Below are 20108 nucleotides of genomic sequence, written 5' to 3'. Positions count from 1 at the left end.
TTTCAACCACAGGATTATGTCATCATGGTTATGAATTTTCAATATAGACAAATATATTGAATTTATACCTTTGAAACAACATTAGATCTTCAATATTTTATCCACTATCAGAAAAAAAACAATAGGCTGGACAGCACCTCCTACTGGAGAGTTGATCTACCTACAGGTATCCATTTGGTCTTGCATCCAGAGTTTTAACCAAGCCCAGATTTGATATTTGTCACTGACTACTACTATTGTGCTATCGGGAAAATGATTATTGAGAGATCTCTCAACGAAATAGATTAATTGTTGCTATCAAAGTCTTTCCAAAGGGTAGGTTTAACAGAACAAATTAAATGTAACCATACTTTATAAGTCATATGATAAATTATACTTTTTAGGCCTATATATCATTTGCAAAGTCAACAGCTATTGTTTCAATTCAATCCAGGTTTGAACAAAAAATACATATAGGCCTAGGGTTTCAAGCTAGGATGATTTCAAATGTAATTTGAAGAATAGGACTAAATCAAATCAAACTTTATTTAAAGTACATCGCTCCGGCATTTTCCTGGTAGCTAATAGTTGGCTTAATTTCAGTTTGTGACAAAACAAGTAGTCATTGTGTAGAGAATTATTATACCATCTAAACCGCTGTGAGATATATTTTCCATAACCCAAAATATTTTATTTTCAGCTGTTTGAAGCTGGCGTACCAATCTGAAAGTAAAAGACACAAAAACAAAATTAAGACCGGGAAGCATAGAAATAGCACCCATAAAACAGATCTACCACTTCTTAGACTTGCTTTCAATGAGATTGACAGATCTAAAACTCACATTTCTATGTAAATTTGGCCAGGTCGCACAAAAAGTTACATATTGCAGCTTTAAAGTTTGATTTGATTTAGACATATTCTTTCATTTAGATGTTTGGTTGAGATGGAGATGTGAATCCAACATGTAAATTATTAATTTGTAGACTAATTGGATATTGAAATGTGTTTGGTTGTCAACTCAACCAAATATCATAATTTGAAGGAGATGCACCTTTGTGAATCAGCCCTTCATGGTCAAATTGCTGCAAAGAAACCACTACTAAAAGACACCAATAAGAATAAGAGATTTGCTTGGGCCAAGAAACACGAGCAATGGACATTGGCCCGTGGAAATGTGTCCTTTTGTCTGGAGTCCAAATTGGAGAGTTTTGGTTCCAACCGCCGTGTCTTTGTGAGATGCGGTGTGGGTGATTGGATGATCTCCGCATGTGTATTTCCCATCGTAAAGCATGGAGGAGGAGGAGTTATGGTGTGGGGGTGCTTTGCTGGTGACACTGTCTGTGATTTATTTAGAATTCAAGGCACACTTAACAGGGATTCTGCCTTGAACTTTTTGAAATGTTTAATTTATTATGTATCGTTATGATTACACCTTTAGTGTTGTTTGGGGTTGATGAAAAAGCAGCCAGTTTGTACATATGGACCGGCTCGATTCAGTCCTATGTAGCAGTTTATTTTTTACATTGGATAAAATTAGAGACTCGGAGCTATAAAATGGTATATCAAACACTACAGTTGAGTTACAATAGGAAAGTAATTCTGCTTTGAAAGTTGATCAACTTTTGTTTTCAGAAAATGACCCTAGAATGTTTTGGTACACCTACTGGAGAGCTTTTCTAAAGATAAGATGCTCCTTAATCCAACCACAGTGTCCGATTTCAAAAAGGCTTTACGGCGAAAGCATAACATTAGATTATGTTAGGACCGCGCCTAAACATGAAAAACCACACAGCCATTTTCCAAGCAAGGAGAGGCGTCACAAAAACCAGAAATACAGCTAAATTAAAAACTAACCTTTGATGATCTTAATCAGATGACACTCCCAGGACTCAATGTTACAAAATACATGTATGTTTTGTTCGATAAAGTTCATATTTATATCCATAAACCCCATTTTACATTGGCGCGTGATGTTCAGAAAATGTATTCCCACCAAAACTTCAGGTGAATGAGCACATCAATTTACAAAAATACTCATCATAAATGTTGATAAAATTTACAACAGTTATTGAAAGAATTATAGATACACTTCTCCTTAATGCAACTGCTGTGTCAGATTTTAAAATAGCTTTACGGCGAAAGCACATTTTTCAATATTCTGAGTACAGAGCTCAGCCATCAAAGCAAGCTATACAGTTACCCGCCAAGTTCTGGAGTCAACTAAACTCAGAATTAGTATTATAAATCTTCCCTTACCTTTGCTGATTTTCGTCGGAATGCACTCCCAGGACTCCCACTTCCACAAGAAATGTTATTTTTGTTCGAAATACTCCATATTTATGTCCAAATACCTCCTTTTGTTCACAAGCGTAAAACCAGAGACAAAAAGTCAAAATGTTCCATTACCGTTCGTTGAAACATGTCAAATGATGTTTACAATCAATCCTTAGGGTCTTTTTAACATAAAACGTTGATAATATTCCAACCGGACAATAGCGTATTCATTACAGAGGAAAAAGAAGGAGTGGCGCGCCAACGTGTCCGCGCAGTAAACAACTCACTGGTCCCAGGCAGTCCACTGAGCACCTATTCTCTGCCCAGTAACAGTGGACGCATTAAACAAGTTTCTAAAGGCTGTTGACAGCCAATGGAAGCCTTAGGAAGTGCAAAATGACCCCACAGACACTGTAGTTTGAATAGGGATTAGATAGAAAATCTACAAGTCACTTCCTGGTTGGATTTTTTCTCAGGTTTTTGCCTGCCATATGAGTTCTGTTATACTCACAGACATTATTCAAACAGTTTTAGAAACTTCAGAATGTTTTCTATCCAGATCTACTAATAATATGCATATCCTACCTTCTGGGCCCGAGAAGCAGGCAGTTTAATTTGGGCACGTATTCATCTGAATTTCTGAATACTGTCCCCTATCCCAAAAAAGTTAAGCCTTATCCCCACTAATCTCTTTAAGGATTCACATGTGAGGCCATGGGCTAAACAGTGAGTACGATAGTGTACAACAAAGACTAAAGGCTAGTTTATACTATGTCTATTGACATGTCTGTTTACAGTTGTCGCAGTGACATCATGCACATTCTATTGTCGTCCGACATCAAACTTGTCATTCTCGTTATGAAAAAATCTAAACACAAAAACGACAGGCTGCATGACATCAGCAGCCTGGTGTTCCAAAATAGCATAACTGGTGTATTTTAACACCAATAAACCCATCCTTTTAAAAATGAATTTAGTAAATGTCAATCTAGCAAACCAGGCAACTAAAAGCATCTTTCTAAACAATGTTTTGGTTTGTTTCTAGCTTGTAATATTCTAACTAATAATGAACATATCATATACAGTTGAAGTCGGAAATGTATATACACCTTAGCCAAATACATTTAAACTCAGTTTTTCACAATTCCTGACATTTAATCTTAGTAAAAATTCCCTGTCTTAGGTCAGTTAGGATCACCACTTTATTTTAAGAACGTGAAATGTCAGAATAATAGTAGAGAGAATGATTTATTTCAGCTTTTATTTCTTTCATCACATTCCTAGTGGGTCAGAAGTTTACATACTCTCAATTAGTATTTGGTAGCATTGCCTTTAAATTGTTTAACTTGGGTCAAATGTTTTGGATAGCCTTCCAGAAGCTTCCCACAATAAGTTGGGTGAATTTTGGCCCATTCCTCCTGACAGAGCTGGTGTAACTGAGTCAGGTTTTATAGGCCTCCTTGCTCGCACACGCTTTTTCAGTTCTGCCCACAAATTTTCTATAGGATTTGAGGTCAGGGCTTTGTGATGGCCACTCCAATACCTTGACTTTGTTGTCCTTAAGCCATTTTGCCACAACTTTGGAACTATGCTTGGTGTCATTGTCCATTTGGAAGACCCATTTGCGACCATGCTTTAACTTCCTGACTGATGTCTTGAGATGTTGCGTCAATATATCCACATCATTTTCCTGCCTCATGATGCCATCTATTTTGTGAAGTGCACCATTCCCTCCTGCAGCAAAGCACCCACACAACATGATGCTGCCACCCCCGTGCTTCACGGTTGGGATGGTGTTCTTCGGCTTGCAGGCTTCCCTCTTTTTCCTCCAAACATAATGATGGTCATTATGGCCAAACAGTTCTATTTTTGTTTCATCAGACCAGAGGATGTTTATCCAAAAAGTACAATATTTGTCCCCATGTGTAGTTGCAAACCATAGTTTGGATTTTTTATGCCGGTTTTGGAGCAGTTGCTGTTGTTCTGGGTTTGATTTGCACTTTTCGCACCAAAGTACGTTCATCTCTAAGAGACTAGGAGACGAGTCTCCTTCCTGAGCGGTATGACGGCTGCGTGGTCCCATGGTGTTTATACTTGTGTACTATTGTTTGTACAGATGAACGTGGTACATTCAGTCGTTTAGAAATTACTCCCAAGGATGAACCAGACTTGTGGAGATCTACAATTCTTTTTCTGAGGTCTTGGCTGATTTCTTTTGATTTCCCCATGATGTCAAGCAAAGAGGCACTGAGTTTGAAGGTAGGCCTTGAAATGCATCCACAGGTACACCTCCAATTGACTCAAATTATGTCAATTAGCCTATCAGAAGCTTCTAAAGCCAAGACATAATTTTCTGGAATTTTCCAAGCTGTTTAAAGGCACAGTCAACTTAGTGTATGTAAACTTCTGAACCGCTGGAATTGTGATGCAGTGAATTATAAGTGAAATAATCTGTCTGTAAACAATTGTTGGAAAAATTACTTGTGTCATGCACAAAGTAGATGTCCTAACCGACTTGCCAACGCTATAGTTTGTTAATAAGAAATTTGTGGAGTGGTTGAAAAACAAGTTTTAATGACTCCAACACAAGTGTATGTAAACTTCCGACTTCAACTGTAGCTGACAGCGTCTAAACTTGACCTGATTTGGATTCCCTCCCCTTATCTATACCATGTCTTAAACAGCATATATTTTTGGGGGGTCTTAAGGTATTGCGAAACATAAGTAAAGTAAAACATAAAATAACTAATAATTAACCCCTTCAGACCTTCACATTTAAGTTTGCAGATTTAAAAAAAATATAGAAATATTGCAAATGAAATACAAGCCTAAACAGTCACATATCCTCACTATTATTAGCAATATACTCTAAATTACCTTAAACATAGGAAGAATAAAAAACAAGCAAAAAGGAATTGTGTGGAAGCCCATATGGGACTGACAATCTATCTTGAACAGTTTAGCCCATAGGGGTGTAATGTGCTGTAGCCCCGTAAGGAAGCAACCCTAGTCTGTATGGCTCTTCAATGTATGGTACTTCAATATATTGTACATTTTTCATTAATTGGCGTAGAGTCATCAATGTCGAAATATCCTGGAACATATTCAATCTAATAATAACAAAGTCCAATGTTCAGAAAGAATAATAATAGTGTTCCTTTTACCCAATTGAGAGGGGTTTCTCATCATTGTCTTATGCTGAGGGCAGCACCACAGCCATAGGCTAGGCTGCGTGATTGTGCGTGGATAGCATACTTGAATATTGAGTCAGCCAAAAGCCTAGATCTGTCAGCTCTTCCCCTTGTGTGTTGGACATTTTGTGTGCTTATCGAAGAAGTCTTGAGCCTCCTTGGCAGTAGAAAACGTGTGTGTTGTATTCTGGATGGTCAAGATGAGGTTTGCCAGGTGGATGAAGCTATATCTCAGGTTTATCTTATTTCTACTTTTTAACTACTTAGCTAACATTTTACCTAACCCTAACCTTAACCTTAACGCCTAACTCTAACCTTAACCCCTAACCTTAACTCCTAACCCTTAACCCCTAGCCTAGGTAAGGTTAGCCACTTCGCTAACTTTAGCCACCAAAAAAATGTAGTTCGTTATGAAGAAAATCATGTACTGGACACGAATGCGTTATGAAGAAGAAAATCATGTGGTGGACACAAAAACATCATATTTAGAAAATTGTGTGGTGGACACCATTTTTTTTGGTGTGTGCCTGTCAAGAATTTTGAATAAGTAATTTATGTCTACTGTATTTCACGATAACCTGTGATAGTGTGTTGGCTATAGGTGCAGTTTGAGAGAGCATCAGTAGAATATGTTTTCTTAAACACAGCCTTCAGTTGTAGGGTGTGAATCCACCCACCCCCCCGTGCCACTTTTAGTTACGCACCCCCGCTCCACCTTCAAACCCTTTCTTCAAACAAAGCCCATGAAGATGGGGAATGCAGAAAGTCCCATTGTCTTTCACTACTTAGATGTCAAGGTGTGGTTTATGCCCTAAACATTCATTTATTTGATCTTCACAAAGTCGTTTTCAGAGAAATAAGATTCTCAAATTAGTCACTCAGATGTCTCTTTCACACCTTGCTCATTTCGAAAAGGTTTTAACTCTGGAGCGTCATGATTCTGTGGTTTCGATTATAGAACTGTATCATCTTGGTAGTGCTGCTCTCTGTGGTGTGACCGAGATAAAGGGCAATAGAAGAAAGCAATGTATTTCACTATGAGTAAAACTAAAACATGGAATGGGCTTCACATACTGTACTCTAAAGACCTCTTCTAGAAGCTAGTGTCTTTGCTCATCTATAGGCTTACACTGTCCTGTGCTGTGAAGGTGCTGTCTACAACTTAGAAAATGAGTCAGGATATACTCTTGTACCTGCATCTTTCCATGCCCACTCATGCTATAGTTATAGTGAAACTGACTGGAATTAACCCCAGAGTCAGTGGCGCAGGTGAAAATATTCCAGCAGGTGAAAGGAGAGAGAGCTACTATTCAGAGAAAAAGCACACAATAACAGCATGCCGAGCACAGATTAGTTTCAGGTACCTTACGTCCCTTACGTCCCACAGAGAACCAGAGTTAAGAAACTAAACTGGGTTAAAGAGTACTGTATTCTGAGAAGTTTACTTTCTCACTCACTCACTCACTCACACTCCACCACCACCTCATAGGAGGCAGTGTGAACTGACTGAGTCAGCTACTGTACTGTGTGTGTCTCTCTCCCACCCCTGGTTGGTAAACAAACATGTTTATTGGTGCAGGACTCTAAAGCCAGACACTCATCTATTGTATGGTCAAGTCTGAGTGTTCCCTGGGCCAGTCTCAAATGGCCAGGCCATGCCAACCCTTCATGAGGCTCAGTTAAAGCTCTCTACTGTATAACTTCCCAGCCTGCCTTGCTCTGGAGCACCACTCGCCTCTCTAAGCCCTCTTTTTTATACTCAGGAGAATCCTGTGGCACCGTTGAGTAGTTGAACGTTTCTTTAAGGCATTAGGTGTCAAAGGGAATTCCACTAGAGGATAAAATAAACATGGACGTTGAGGTTCTGACGACAGCAGAGAGAGCTGGAGCAACCGGGCCGGTTTGGCCGCTCTAGTTGGTTTGCCCTCCTTGTTTCAGATGCAGCTCTGCTCTGCTCCATAAAGTGTGCTTAGTGTTGAGCTGCTGTAAACAGCCATGGTTTATTTATTTTCTCTTTCAGATGATCAGAGACAGAAGGAGTCGAGAGGACTGGGAGGAGGATAGTCTAGCAGCTACTCTTAATGATAGAAGTGGGCCTACAGTTTGCTCTGCTGGCAGGCTGTTTTAGATCAGCTTCTGAATTGTTTGTCAGGCAAAAAATGCATATCTGATAGATAACTCAGTGACTTGCAATAACAAGAGAAGGTTATTGAAAACTACAGAATCATATTTTATCTTAACTGTACCTGTTTAATCTCAATTGTAACTACACAAACAGGGTTCCAGTATTAGTGCATACTTTGCGACCAGTTTCACTGAGTATTAGTTAGGGGAACACCATGCCCATACCGGACGCGCGCGTGCGCCATCGTGCGCAAATTGATTTTGTCCCCCCACACCAAACGCAATCACAACATGCAGGTTGAAATATCAAAACAAACTCTGAACCAATTATATTAATTTGGGGACAGGTCGAAAAGCATTAAACATTTATGGCAATTTAGCTAGCTAGCTTGCAGTTGCTAGCTAATTTGTCCTATTTATCTAGCTTGCAGTTGCTAGCTAATTTGTCCTATTTATCTAGCTTGCTGTTGCTAGCTAATTTGTCCTATTTATCTAGCTTGCTGTTGCTAGCTAATTTGTCCTATTTATCTAGCTTGCTGTTGCTAGCTAATTTGTCCTTTTTATCTAGCTTGTTGTTGCTAGCTAATTTGTCCTGGGATATAAATGTTGAGTTGTTGTTTTACCTGAAATGCTCAAGGTCCTCTACTCCGACAATTAATCCACACGTAAAACGGTCAACCGAATCGTTTCTAGTCATCTCTCATCCTTCCAGGCTTTTTCTTCTTTGGACCTTATATGGCGATCGGCATCTAACTTTCATCAACCGCTCGTTTGCGCACGCGAGAAGCGTGGGTGCAATGATAGAATAACATGTATGTGTAAATTTGTGTGGTCAGCATGTAAGGGCTGTTGTGTGTCTCTGAGGGAGTTACATTGGTAAACACCACTGCTCAGCCAGGGATGAGTGTGTTTGTGTGGGTTGGTTGACGGTGTCTGTTTTCGCTTAACTTGCTGTTTAATGGCAGCACCCTTTCCCTTGTCCCACTATATAGGTCAATGCTTTAAAAATGCCTCCTAAAAGCCTGTTGGATATTGAGTTCCCCTAAACCCTGAGTGGTATTGCTTACTAACTTACCACATTCATCCCTTTTAAGTGAAAAGGTTTCCTCTTAAAAAGATTGATCATATTTTCATATATTTTAGGATGCTTCATATCAGTGAAACTACTGTATTAACTGAGACCCAGCCTCCCTGTGAATGTTCAAAACATGTTGTTATAGTATACCACGCATAAACATGAATGTGGTTAGCTTTTAAAATCACTGACGTACTAGAATTAAAGGCATTTTCGCTCAATTAATGTCATTGTCAACCAATTTCACACTATTATTCCTCCATTTTGGGCATGCCTTAAAATGTTCCCTAAAGGTCACAACAAGAAGCCATGGCGCCAGGCTCTTATGTCGTAGTGCCAGTATACACAGTGTGCTTCCAGAGCTGTTGGAGTTGTTAGTTACTGATAAAGACAGATAGACTGCAGTACAGAGGATGTGGCCTATCTGGACACACTACATGTTCATCATACTGGACATTCCTCTGAGCTAACTACAGGTTTTCCCTATTGTCAATGTGAATCAAAGTGTGATTACATACTGTTGTAGTGTAAGCTACGGCTACAGTAGCAATCTTATTGGTTTCATGATGTCATACAATCACTCTTCATTTTCATATAATCATCTGGCTGTGGTTTATGAATACAATACAGTATTCAGTTTGACACCTTGCAGTATAGGTATAATTTTTTATATTTCACGATAGGCCTATAAATATGTTGTAATGGGCCCCATACAAACTGATCATATAAAGCTAAATGAGAACGCTTACAATCATTGTTTGTAGACTTTTTCAAATGGTAATATATCGGAATTACTTAAAGGTCCAACGCAGATGTTTTTATCTTAATATCAGATCATTTATGGGTAACAATTAAGTACCTTACTGTGAGTGTTTTCAATTAAAATGGTCAAAAATAAACAAAAATAGCTTCTTAGCAAAGAGCAATTTTTTTTGCAAGAATTGTTCTAAAATTGTCTGGGAGTGGTCTGTGTGGGGAGGGGAAAACTGAAAACTACAGTAGCTGTTATTGGCAGAGAGGTTTGGAGCTCCTACTTATTGGTCAATTAACTAATTTACCACCTAGTGACAAATTTCCATCAAACCAAAACAGGTTGAAATTTCAGGTGGTCTTTTCAAACAGCTCCTACACTAAAAGGGCATTATCATTATTTTCACAATTGCACAAAATCACGTTTTTAACTGCACTGGGCCTTTAGTGATGGTGATCTGTTTTTAATACATCTTTATTTACCCTCATCACAGAGCTACCAGACATGAACTTTAGACAGGTTTCATCACATCACAATGTGTGTAAAATGTTTCCCCCACCTTACACACGACATGGTGTGTGTGTAAGAACTCTACACACCTTGACTGAGTCTATTTTTAGAATGCTAAAGCTGTGAAAGTTTCCATTTATTCCCCCTGTGCTGTGTGTCACCTGGCTGTCAGCAGAACAACAGGAAGTAATGGGGAATTGAAAGAGCGGTAGAATCGAATACTGAGGCCCTCCTCCTAGTGGACACTGTGCCAATGCAGCTCATGAACTGTTGCGGCATCTTCTGTTATCGCTACTACAGCCAACCTGGACACAGAGTAATCAGCAGTTCTTGGTGTTGTGTCCCTTGATGTTTTACTGTCGGATCAGTATGTTTTTGTCAAGATGTTATGCCCTTTTCTACGATGTAATGTACCTTTTATGAGCATTTGTTGTAAGAGAAAGGAAAATATGAAAAGGCCAGAAGTGAAAATTGCCCTCTCTGGAGCTGTGAAATGCTGCCTGGGAAGAACAGATGACAGTACAGTATTACATCAAACACATTTTATGCTCTGACTAACTAACGCCCCGTACTTGTTTCTCTTCTCCTCCCTGTAGTAAACGAGATCATAAGGAAGGATCTGACCGGAGTGCAGGCCAGAGGTCAGACATAGACGACAGCAAACAGGAAGTGGACAGCTGCAGCTCGCTCTGCGTCGCCACGGGAACTTCTTCTTCTTCCCTGTGTGCCCAACTGTCCATCTCCATAACAACTATCAACTATCAGCTACCAGCATTTTGGCTGTTCAGTCCTTTTCCTTCAAATAACTGTTTCTCAGCTAAAAATTCAGTGCCTTTTACCCAATGCCAAAGAACGTTCTACCAAAGAAAATCTTAATTTTTAGGGTCATCGTAAACTAGATTGTGCCTTGTTTTTTTTGTATATTGTAGAAGAGAGGGTGAAAATTCATAAGCAAGTCACAATCATGGCAGTAGTTGTGGCAATACTCGGTGTTAAAACCTTATTCAAACCTTTCAAGGAACTTTCACCCTCTAACCCATCTTGTTGACACTTCTACTAAAGACACCATGCATAAACTATGCCAACATGTCAGCATTGCACTGTGATATGTGTATTGTGTTATGAAATGTAATGACCGAAATTCTTCTTGAGCTTACTTTGATCATCTCATCTTTCTACTCTAAAGGAGACACACACTGCCATCCTAATAACCCCAAAAATATTTGATAGAAGGTTCATCTCCCCATATTCTTGCTTTTCAAAGTTATATGCACTGTTTAGTAGGGGAATCGTTGGGTGTGTGTATTCTTACATGGCGTGTTGTCTTTATTTCAATGTTTAATGTTTTTTTCCTCTTTATGTTTGAGTCATGTGATGAACTTAATGTAACTAAAATGTATATTACAGTATAAGCAGTTGATTTGCGAAAGAGGCCTTATCTGGGCCAGTGTTTTTAACACAGGTTATTATTTTGAACTGCTTAGAGAAAAAGTATTGTACATTTCTCTATGAATTATTGAATATTGAATTAGCCTCAAAAGGCGTATATTCAAATAGTTACATGCGAATCCTTACACAGGAAAGAATTAGTGGGAAATGTAATAGCGTATTGTTCCCAGTTACAAAATTAGCAGGTTATAAAGATGTCTAAGCAGGATAGTTTTTGAGTGTATGCCTACAATACATTTGACTACAATAGTCTTTCAGTGCCTTCAGAAAGAATTCATAACCCTTGACTTATTCCATAATATGTTGCTACGTTACAGCCGGAATTCAAAATGGATTAAAAAAAAAATCTCACCCATCTACACACAATACTCCATAATGACAAAGTAAAAACATGTTATTAGAAATATTTGCAAATGTATTGAAAATTAAATGCAGAAATATTTGATTGACAAGTATTCACACCCCCGAGTCAATACTTTGTAGAGGCACCTTTGGCAGCGATTACAGCTGTGAATCTTTCTGGGTAAGTCTTTCACACCTGGATTGTGCAACATTTGCCTGCTGAAAGGTGAATTCATCTTTCACTGTCTGGTGGAAAGCAGTCTGAACCAAGTTTTCTCCTACCACAGCTGTTTTAAAGTCACCATTGGCCTCATGGTGAAATCCCTGAGTGGTTTCCTTCCTCTTTGGGCAACTGAGTTAGGAAGGACTCCTATCTTTGTGGTGACTGGGTGTATTGATACACCATCCAAAGTGTAATTAATAACTTCACCATTCTCAAAGGGTTATGTAATGTCTGCTTTTCAAATGTTTACCCCTCTACCAATAGCTGCCCTTCTTTGCAAAAACCTCCCAGGCCCTTGTCTTTGAATCTGTGTTTGAAAAAACTGCTTGACTGAGGGACCTTACAGATAATTGTGTGTGTGAGGTAGTCATTCAAAAATCATGTTAAACATTATTATTGCACACAGAGTGAGTCCATGCAACTTATTATGTGACTTGTTAAGAACATTTTTACTTTTGAACGTATTTAGGCTTGCCAATACAAAGGGGTTTAATACTTATTGACTCAAGACATTTCAGCTTTTCATATTTTATTAATTTGTAAAAAAAAAATATATATATATAAAAACATAATTCCTCTTTGACATAATGGGTTATTGTGTGTAGGCCAGTAACACAAAATCTAAATTTAATACATTTTAAATTTGGGCTTTAACACAACAAAATGTGGAAAAGGGGTGTGAATACTTTCTGAAGGCACTATATGCTTGCTCATTTTTTACATTTTTATTTTTTAATTGAACTTTTATTTAACTAGGCAAGTCAGTTAAGAACAAATTCTTATTTACAATGACGGCCTACCCCAGCCGAACCCGGACGACTCTGGGCCAATTGTGCGCCGCCCTATGGAACTCCCAGTCACGGATGGTTGTGATACAGCCTCATGAGTGCCCAACTTATTAGTTGCCTATTTGATTGTAACATTTATCAAAATATTTGGCATTTTTAGTTCATACAGAGAGAAAAATGCACATAATATGTGTAAAACATATATTATAGCCTACCTATTTCTGTTTCTGTAGTTTTTTGTGTAATTTTTTTTCTTCCCGCAAAGACAATCAGCAATATACGATATATGTAGTGCTTATTATTGTCTGCATATACAATAACATCCCAAGTATTCATACCTGTACTGTACATACTGTGCCTTACATTTCCAAGATAATCCCACATTTCCAAGATGAGCTGTGATTTCTTTGTTCAGTGTCATTGTCATTATACATGTATTTTGATGTACAATCAAACATGAAATCAATAGGATTTCCTGCATGTACAGTCAGGTCCATAATTATTGACCTTGATGATAAAGCTGACCAAAAAGACGTTATAAAATAAATAATACAAATACTGAGCTATATTGTATGCAAATAAAATTTGGAAATTCTATTATTTTATAATAAGACAATTGCTCAGAGAAAGAGATTTTGTTTAACAAGTAATAATATAAAATAGTAAAAAGACGGGTCAAAATTATTGTTTTCAATACTCTAGCGCACTCCCCTTGGGAGGATAATGACAGAGTATTTTTCAAAAATGTTTTAAGAGATTGGAGAACATGTTGGGAGGGATCTTAGACCATTCCTCCATATATAATATTTTCAGATCTTTGATATGCTTTGTTTGCTCTTATGGACTGCCCTCTTCAATTCAAACCACAGATTTTCAATGGGGTTCAAGTCTGGACTGAAGTTTGATAAACGGCATTGGCACTTGGATTGGAACTGGTGCTATGGTCAGAAGAAAGGAAATAGAGCTCTTTGGACACGGACACCAGTGGTGGGTTTGGCGTTGAAAAACAGCAACATATGCAGAAAAGTACCTCATATCTACTGTAAAATCAGGTGGTGGATCTTCGATGTTATAGGGATGTTTTGCTTCCACTGGTCCTGGGGACCTTGTTAAGTTCAACAGCATCATGAACTTTACCAAGTACCAGGACATTTTTGCCAAAAAAAACCTGGTTGCCTCTGATTGGAGGTTGAAACTTGACCGCAAGTAGATCCTCCAGCAAGACTTTAATGCCAAGCACTAACAAAATCCACAAAGAAATGGTTAATTGACCACAAAATCAACGGACATGATCCCAATTGAAAACCTATGGTTTTAATTGAAGAGGTCAGTCCAGATTAAATATATATTCTGTATTGAAGAATGGTCTAAGATCCCTCCAAACGTGTTCTCCAATCATAATTTCTTTTAGAAAAAGGCTCAGTGTTGTTTATCTTCACAAGGGGAGGGTGCTAGAGTATTGAAAACAGAGGTGCCAATCATTTTGACTCCAATCTTATTGCACATTTTATTTAATATTTCATCAAATATATTTCTCTGAGAAATTCTATTGGTATAAAATAATATAATTTCCCATTTTTTTGGCATACAATATAGCTCAATATTTATATGATTTATTTATACAGTCTTTTTTGCACATCTTTATCAAGGGTGCCAATAATTATGGACCTGACTGTATATACTAGCATTTTCCCAAGTGCTCGAAGTGCTTTTATATTGTGTAAAGGGGGATTGCTTACATTGGTGCAGAAAGGGACTTTTGTTACGTATCCAATACAATATGTTAACATTTTTAAGAAGATTCCAAAGAAAATATACGTTACTTAGATTATATAGTTTAAAAAGTATAAACCTGAACAGTGTCCCGTCATTCATGCCATTGCTGTTTGTACTGAGATTTAAAAGTTAATGATCCAGAGACTGAATCTGCCTGTACGAGCCATTCTCTCAATGTACAGCATACAGTATGTTTGAAATATCCTGAATGTATACTTTACGAAATAGTTTTCCCCTTTATCTGTAAATAGTTCATCGCTTACAACTGTATAAATGCTTCTGTTAAGCCTGTTTTTTAATTTCAAAGTTATAGAGTATGGTAGAAAATATGTTTTATGAACTGCATCAGTTGTTTTCTTGCTTCTTCTTTTGTTTTGTTAATCCAGTGTCTTAGTAATATACAAAAAGCCATATACAGTGCCTTGCAAAAGTATTCATCCTCCTTGGCGTTTTTCCTATTTTGTTGCATTACAACCTGTAATTTAAATTGATGTTTATTTGGATTTCGTGTAATAGACATACACAAAATAGTCCAAATTGGTGAAGGGAAATGAAAAAAATTACTTGTTTCAGAAAATTCCAAAATATTCAAAACGGATGAGTGGTGCGTGCATATGTATTCCCCCCTTTGCTATGAAGCCCCTAAATAAGATATGGTGCAACCAATTACCTTCAGAAGTCACATAATTAGTTAAATAAAGTCCACCTGTGTGCAATCTGTGTCACATGATCTGTCACATGATCTCAGTATATATATACACCTGTTCTGAAAGGCCCCAGAGTCTGCAACACCATTAAGCAAAGGGCACCACCAAGCAAGCAGCACCATGAAGACCAAGGAGCTCTCCGAACAGGTCAGGGACAAAGTTGTGGAGAAGTACAGATCAGGGTTGGGTTATAAAAAAATATCTGAAACTTTGAACATTCCATGGAGCACCATTATATCCATTATTAAAAAATGGAAAGAATATGGCACCACAACAAACCTGCCAAGAGAGGACCGCCCACCAAAACTCACGGACCAGGCAAGGAGGGCATTAATCAGAGAGGCAACAAACAGGCCAAAGATAACCCTGAAGGAGCTGCAAAGCTCCACAGAGGAGATTGGAGTATCTATCCATAGGACCACTTTAAGCCGTACACTCCACAGAGCTGGGCTTTACGGAAGAGTGGCCAGAAAAAAGCCATTGCTTAAAGAAAAAAATAAGCAAACATGTTTGGTGTTCGCCAAAAGGCATGTGGGAGACTCCCCAAAAATATGGGAGAACATACTCTGGTCAGATGAGACTAAAATTGAGCTTTTTGGCTATCAAGGAAAACGCTATGTCTGGTACAAACCCAACACCTCTCATCACCCTGAGATAACCATCCCCACAGTGAAGCGTGGTGGTGGCAGCATCATGCTGTGGGGATGTTTTCCATCTGCAGGGACTGGGAAACTGGTCAGAATTGAAGGAATGATGGATGGAGCTAAATACAGGGAAATCTGTTTCAGTCTTCCAGAGATTTGAGACTGGGACGGAGGTTCACCTTCCAGCAGGACAATGACCCTAAGCATACTGCTAAAGCAACACTCGAGTGGTTTAAGGGGAAACATTTAAATGTCTTGGAAGGGCCTAGTCAAAGCCCAGACTTCAATCCAATTAAGAATATGTGGTATGACTTAAAGATTGTTGTACACCAATGGAACCCATCCAACTTGAAGGAGCTGAAGCAGTTTTGCCTTGAAGAATGGGCAAAAATACCAGTGGCTAGATGTGCCAAGTTTATAGAGACATACCCCAAGAGACTTGCTGCTGTAATTGCTGCAAAGGTGGCTCTACAAAGTATTGCCTTTGGGTGTGGGGGGGTGAAATAGTTATGCACGCTGAAGTTTTCTGTTCTTTTGTCTTATTTCTTTGTTTGTTTCACAATAAAAAATATTTTGCATCTTCAAAGTGGTAGGCATGTTGTGTAAATCAAATGATTCAAACCCCAAAAAATCTATTTTAGTTCCAGTTTGTAAGGAAACAAAATAGGAGAAATGCCAAGGGGGTGAATACTTTCGCAAGCCACTGTATAGTTGTCTTAATGTGGTATTATACTCTGTCTATATTAATATAAGTGATGTTGAAATTAAGTTTGCATTTGAGAAACAGGTTATATTTATGTTTCAGATGTTTTACAGTTTTTAACAAATCTCTGCATCTGGTGAGTGCAGGCAATCATTTCCCCCATAGTCTTAATTTTGCTTAATAATGAATATTTTACATTTTCTGTTCTATATCTGATGTATGTATGTTCCTTAAAACCCTGTAATTTTCATATCTATTTTTCCAGAAGCAAAAGTTGTATTTTTAAAATATCAATAAAACATAAACAAATAAAACTACTGTTCTTGTCATTTTTGTGTAAGGCTTTTCTGCAGTTAATTTGACATGTACGTTTTAGTACTTCCAAGTTATCCTTATCCTAAAGTTTATTGATGATTTTCCTTATTTTTGCTCCCTCCATTGGTTGTTGGCAAAGTAATACTGTCACTGATGTCTGTCTTTAGACTGTTTGTGTTTTTTGTGAGGGAGAACCTGTCACTGACTCATGCTACATTACCCCATACTTCTCCCCCTGCCTGGCACATCAATGGGGTGACCGTTTCTGTTATCCTCTCTTCATGTTCATTTTTACCACGGCTTCATCTATTATATACATACTCAGTGACACCACACACACACACACACACACACACACACACACACACACACACACACACACACACACACACACACACACACACACACACACACACACACACACACACACACACACACACACACACACACACATACACACACTCCCACTTACAACCCCACAACCCCACCACTCCTTCAAACAAATAACAACAAGGGAGTTGACTATAGCCCTGTAAGCCATGTTGCCAGGAGACAGCATGTTTGGAGCCTAATTCTGGTGGCTGGAGTACTGAAGGACTCTGTGAATGAACCCTGTGTTCAGGAAGTCTCTGCCTATGACCTCATAGCATGGGTGAAAAAACACAGCACGTGGGCTAGATGGAACGCTAGACAAGCGTTTTTCACCCCACTCTTAGAGATATGCTGTGGCCCATGACTCATGTGCCCTTTCTCTCCAAATGAGGTACTAATGAGGTCAGTCTGCTGTAGTACTGATTGACTGTGTGAGATTGACCCAGAACAAAAAAACAAGCCTTAATGCGAATGGAATTTCATTCATTACACTCTGATGTCATTACTAGACTCAGTAGACTGTATTGAGTTAGCCTTAGTTATGCCAAATTGATAATACACAACAAGTTCAAATCAAATAGAAAAATCTGTCCCTGATTGGAACCAAAGGTTCTTGAGAGTGATGCCATAGGGGAACCATTTAAGGTTCTCTGAAGAACCAAAAATGGGATGGTTCTTTGAAGAACCTTACAAAAATCCAAAACCAGAAATGTTTCAGCCCTCCAGGAGCGTAATTGAATAGCCCTGCTGTAGTGTTTCAAGCCTTATTTGCATATTTTCCAGGGTGCCTTTCAAGTTAATTTTAGAGTTACCAGTACCACCCGTGTCTGTGTTTACTTGTGACAGAGACATGGTTGTTACTTTCATTCATTTCCAGTCCTTTGCAGGGCCTAGTTTTACTCTAATACAGTGGCCTGAAACTCATAGTTTACAGGCCACATCAGCCCTGTAAATCACATCATGCTGGCTTGCAAGGTGATGTGTAATTCCTATTGGAATCTAGCCAGAGTCAGGATATCTAACATTTTGAATTTTTATTGACCTGCAACCTGCATTCAGAGTGACTGCTAGGGTTGAGAAGACTAAGTTATGAGTGTAACGAACGTCGTTGTAATGATGGTCGGACCAAGATGCAGCGTGGGGTAGGTTAATCATTTTTTATTTATGATAACCGGCAACAAAACAATAGAGTAACCAACAAAACGTACAGCTTTGTAGGGCTAAAAGCTACAATTCAAAATCACAAGATCCCACCAACAACAGGTGGGAAAAGGCTGCCTAAATATGATCCCCAATCAGAGACAACGATAGACAGCTGCCTCTGATTGGGAACCATACCAGGCCAACATAGAAATACAAAAAACTAGAGTACCCACCCTAGTCACACCATGACCGAACCAAAATAGAGAATAAAAAGGCTCTAAGGTCAGGGCGTGACAGTACCCAAAGGTGCGGACTCCGGCCGCAAAACCTGACTCTATGGGGGAGGGTCCGAGTGGGCATCTAGCCTCGGTGGCGGCTCCGGACTGGGAAACGTCGCTGGAGGCTCCGGACCTTGGATCGTCTCTAGAGGCTCCGGGCCATGGATCATCACTGGAGGCTCCGGGCCATGGATCCTCACTGGAGGCTCCGGGCCATGGATCCTCACTGGAGGCTCCGGGCCATGGATCATCACTGGAGGCTCCGGACAATGGATCATCACTGGAGGCTTCGGGCCATGGATCATCACTGCAGGCTCCGGGCCATGGATCATCACTGGAGGCTCCGGGCCATGGATCGTCACTGGAGGCTCCGGGCTATGGATCGTCACTGGATGCTCCAGGCCATGGATTGTCACTGGAGGCTCCGGGCCATGCATCATCACTGGAGGCTTCGGGCCATGGATCATCACTGGAGGCTTCGGGCCATGGATCGTCACTGGAGGCTCTGGACCGCAGACTGTCGCTGGAGGCTCTGGACTGCAGACCGTCGCTGGAGGCTCTGGACAGGGAACCCTCGCTGAAGGCTGGGAACCCTCGCAGGAGGCTCCGGACTAGAAACCCTCGCAGGAGGCTCTGGACTGGGAACCCTCGCAGGAGGCTCTGGACTGCAGACTGTCGCTGGAGGCTCTGGACTGCAGACTGTCACTGGAGGCTCTGGACCGCAGACCGTCGCTGGAGGCTCTGGACTGCAGACCGTCGCTGGAGGCCTGGTGCGTGGAGCTGGCACAGGACATACCGGGCTGGGGAGACGCAAAGGAGGCCTGGAGCGTGGAGCTGGCACAGGACGTACCGGGCTGTGGAGGCGCACTGGAGGTCTGGTGCGTGGAGCGGGCACAGGACATACCGGGCTGGGGAGACGCACAGGCGGCCTGGTGCGTGGAGCTGGCACAGGACGTACCGGGCTGTGGAGGCGCACTGGAGGTCTGGAGCGTAGAGCTGGGACACCGTGTGCTGGACAGATGACAACCTTCGCACGGCAAGTGCGGGGAGCTGGCACATGATGTACCAGGCTGTGGAGGCGCACTGGAGACATGGTGCATAGAACCGGCACACATTGTACCGGAACGATAACACGCTCCTCAAAGCGAGTGCGGAGAGCTGGCACAGGATGTGCAGGGCTGGGGAGGCTCATTGGAGACCTGGTGCGTGGGGCCTGCACAGTCTTCACTAGATGGCTAGCACGCTCCTCAGGACGAGTACGGAGAGCTGACTCAGGTGGCATTAAACTGAGGACACGCTCCTTAGGGCGAATGTCGTGCCTCATGCACCAACACAACAGCTCTCTCATAACTCTCTCCTCCGATTTCCCCATCAACTCCTTAACTGTCTCTGATTCACTCCCTTCACTCCCCTCCAAGTTCACCTTCCTCTCCCAGACTGGCTCTGGTTCACACCTTGGCTCC

The 20108-nt window shown here is 40.2% G+C and overlaps 1 protein-coding gene across 3 annotated transcripts in view; it reads left to right on the top strand.

Moving 5' to 3' along the window:
• The window catches only part of LOC115167938 (nuclear factor of activated T-cells, cytoplasmic 2), a 52478-nt gene extending 40794 nt beyond the window's left edge, over positions 1 to 11684 (top strand). For all 3 annotated transcript variants that reach the window (XM_029722695.1, XM_029722693.1, XM_029722694.1), the window contains exon 10: positions 10502 to 11684. In XM_029722695.1, the coding sequence (XP_029578555.1) occupies positions 10502 to 10557 (56 nt within the window). In that variant the 3' untranslated portion in view covers positions 10558 to 11684. The remainder of the gene's footprint in view (positions 1 to 10501) is intronic.
• Positions 11685 to 20108: the final 8424 nt, after the last annotated feature.

The sequence above is a fragment of the Salmo trutta genome, chromosome 30 (genome assembly GCF_901001165.1).
Source record: "Salmo trutta chromosome 30, fSalTru1.1, whole genome shotgun sequence".
NCBI lineage: Eukaryota > Metazoa > Chordata > Actinopteri > Salmoniformes > Salmonidae > Salmo > Salmo trutta.
The sequence above is the reverse complement of the archived record's forward strand: the minus strand, read 5'-3'. Positions and strand labels throughout refer to the sequence as shown.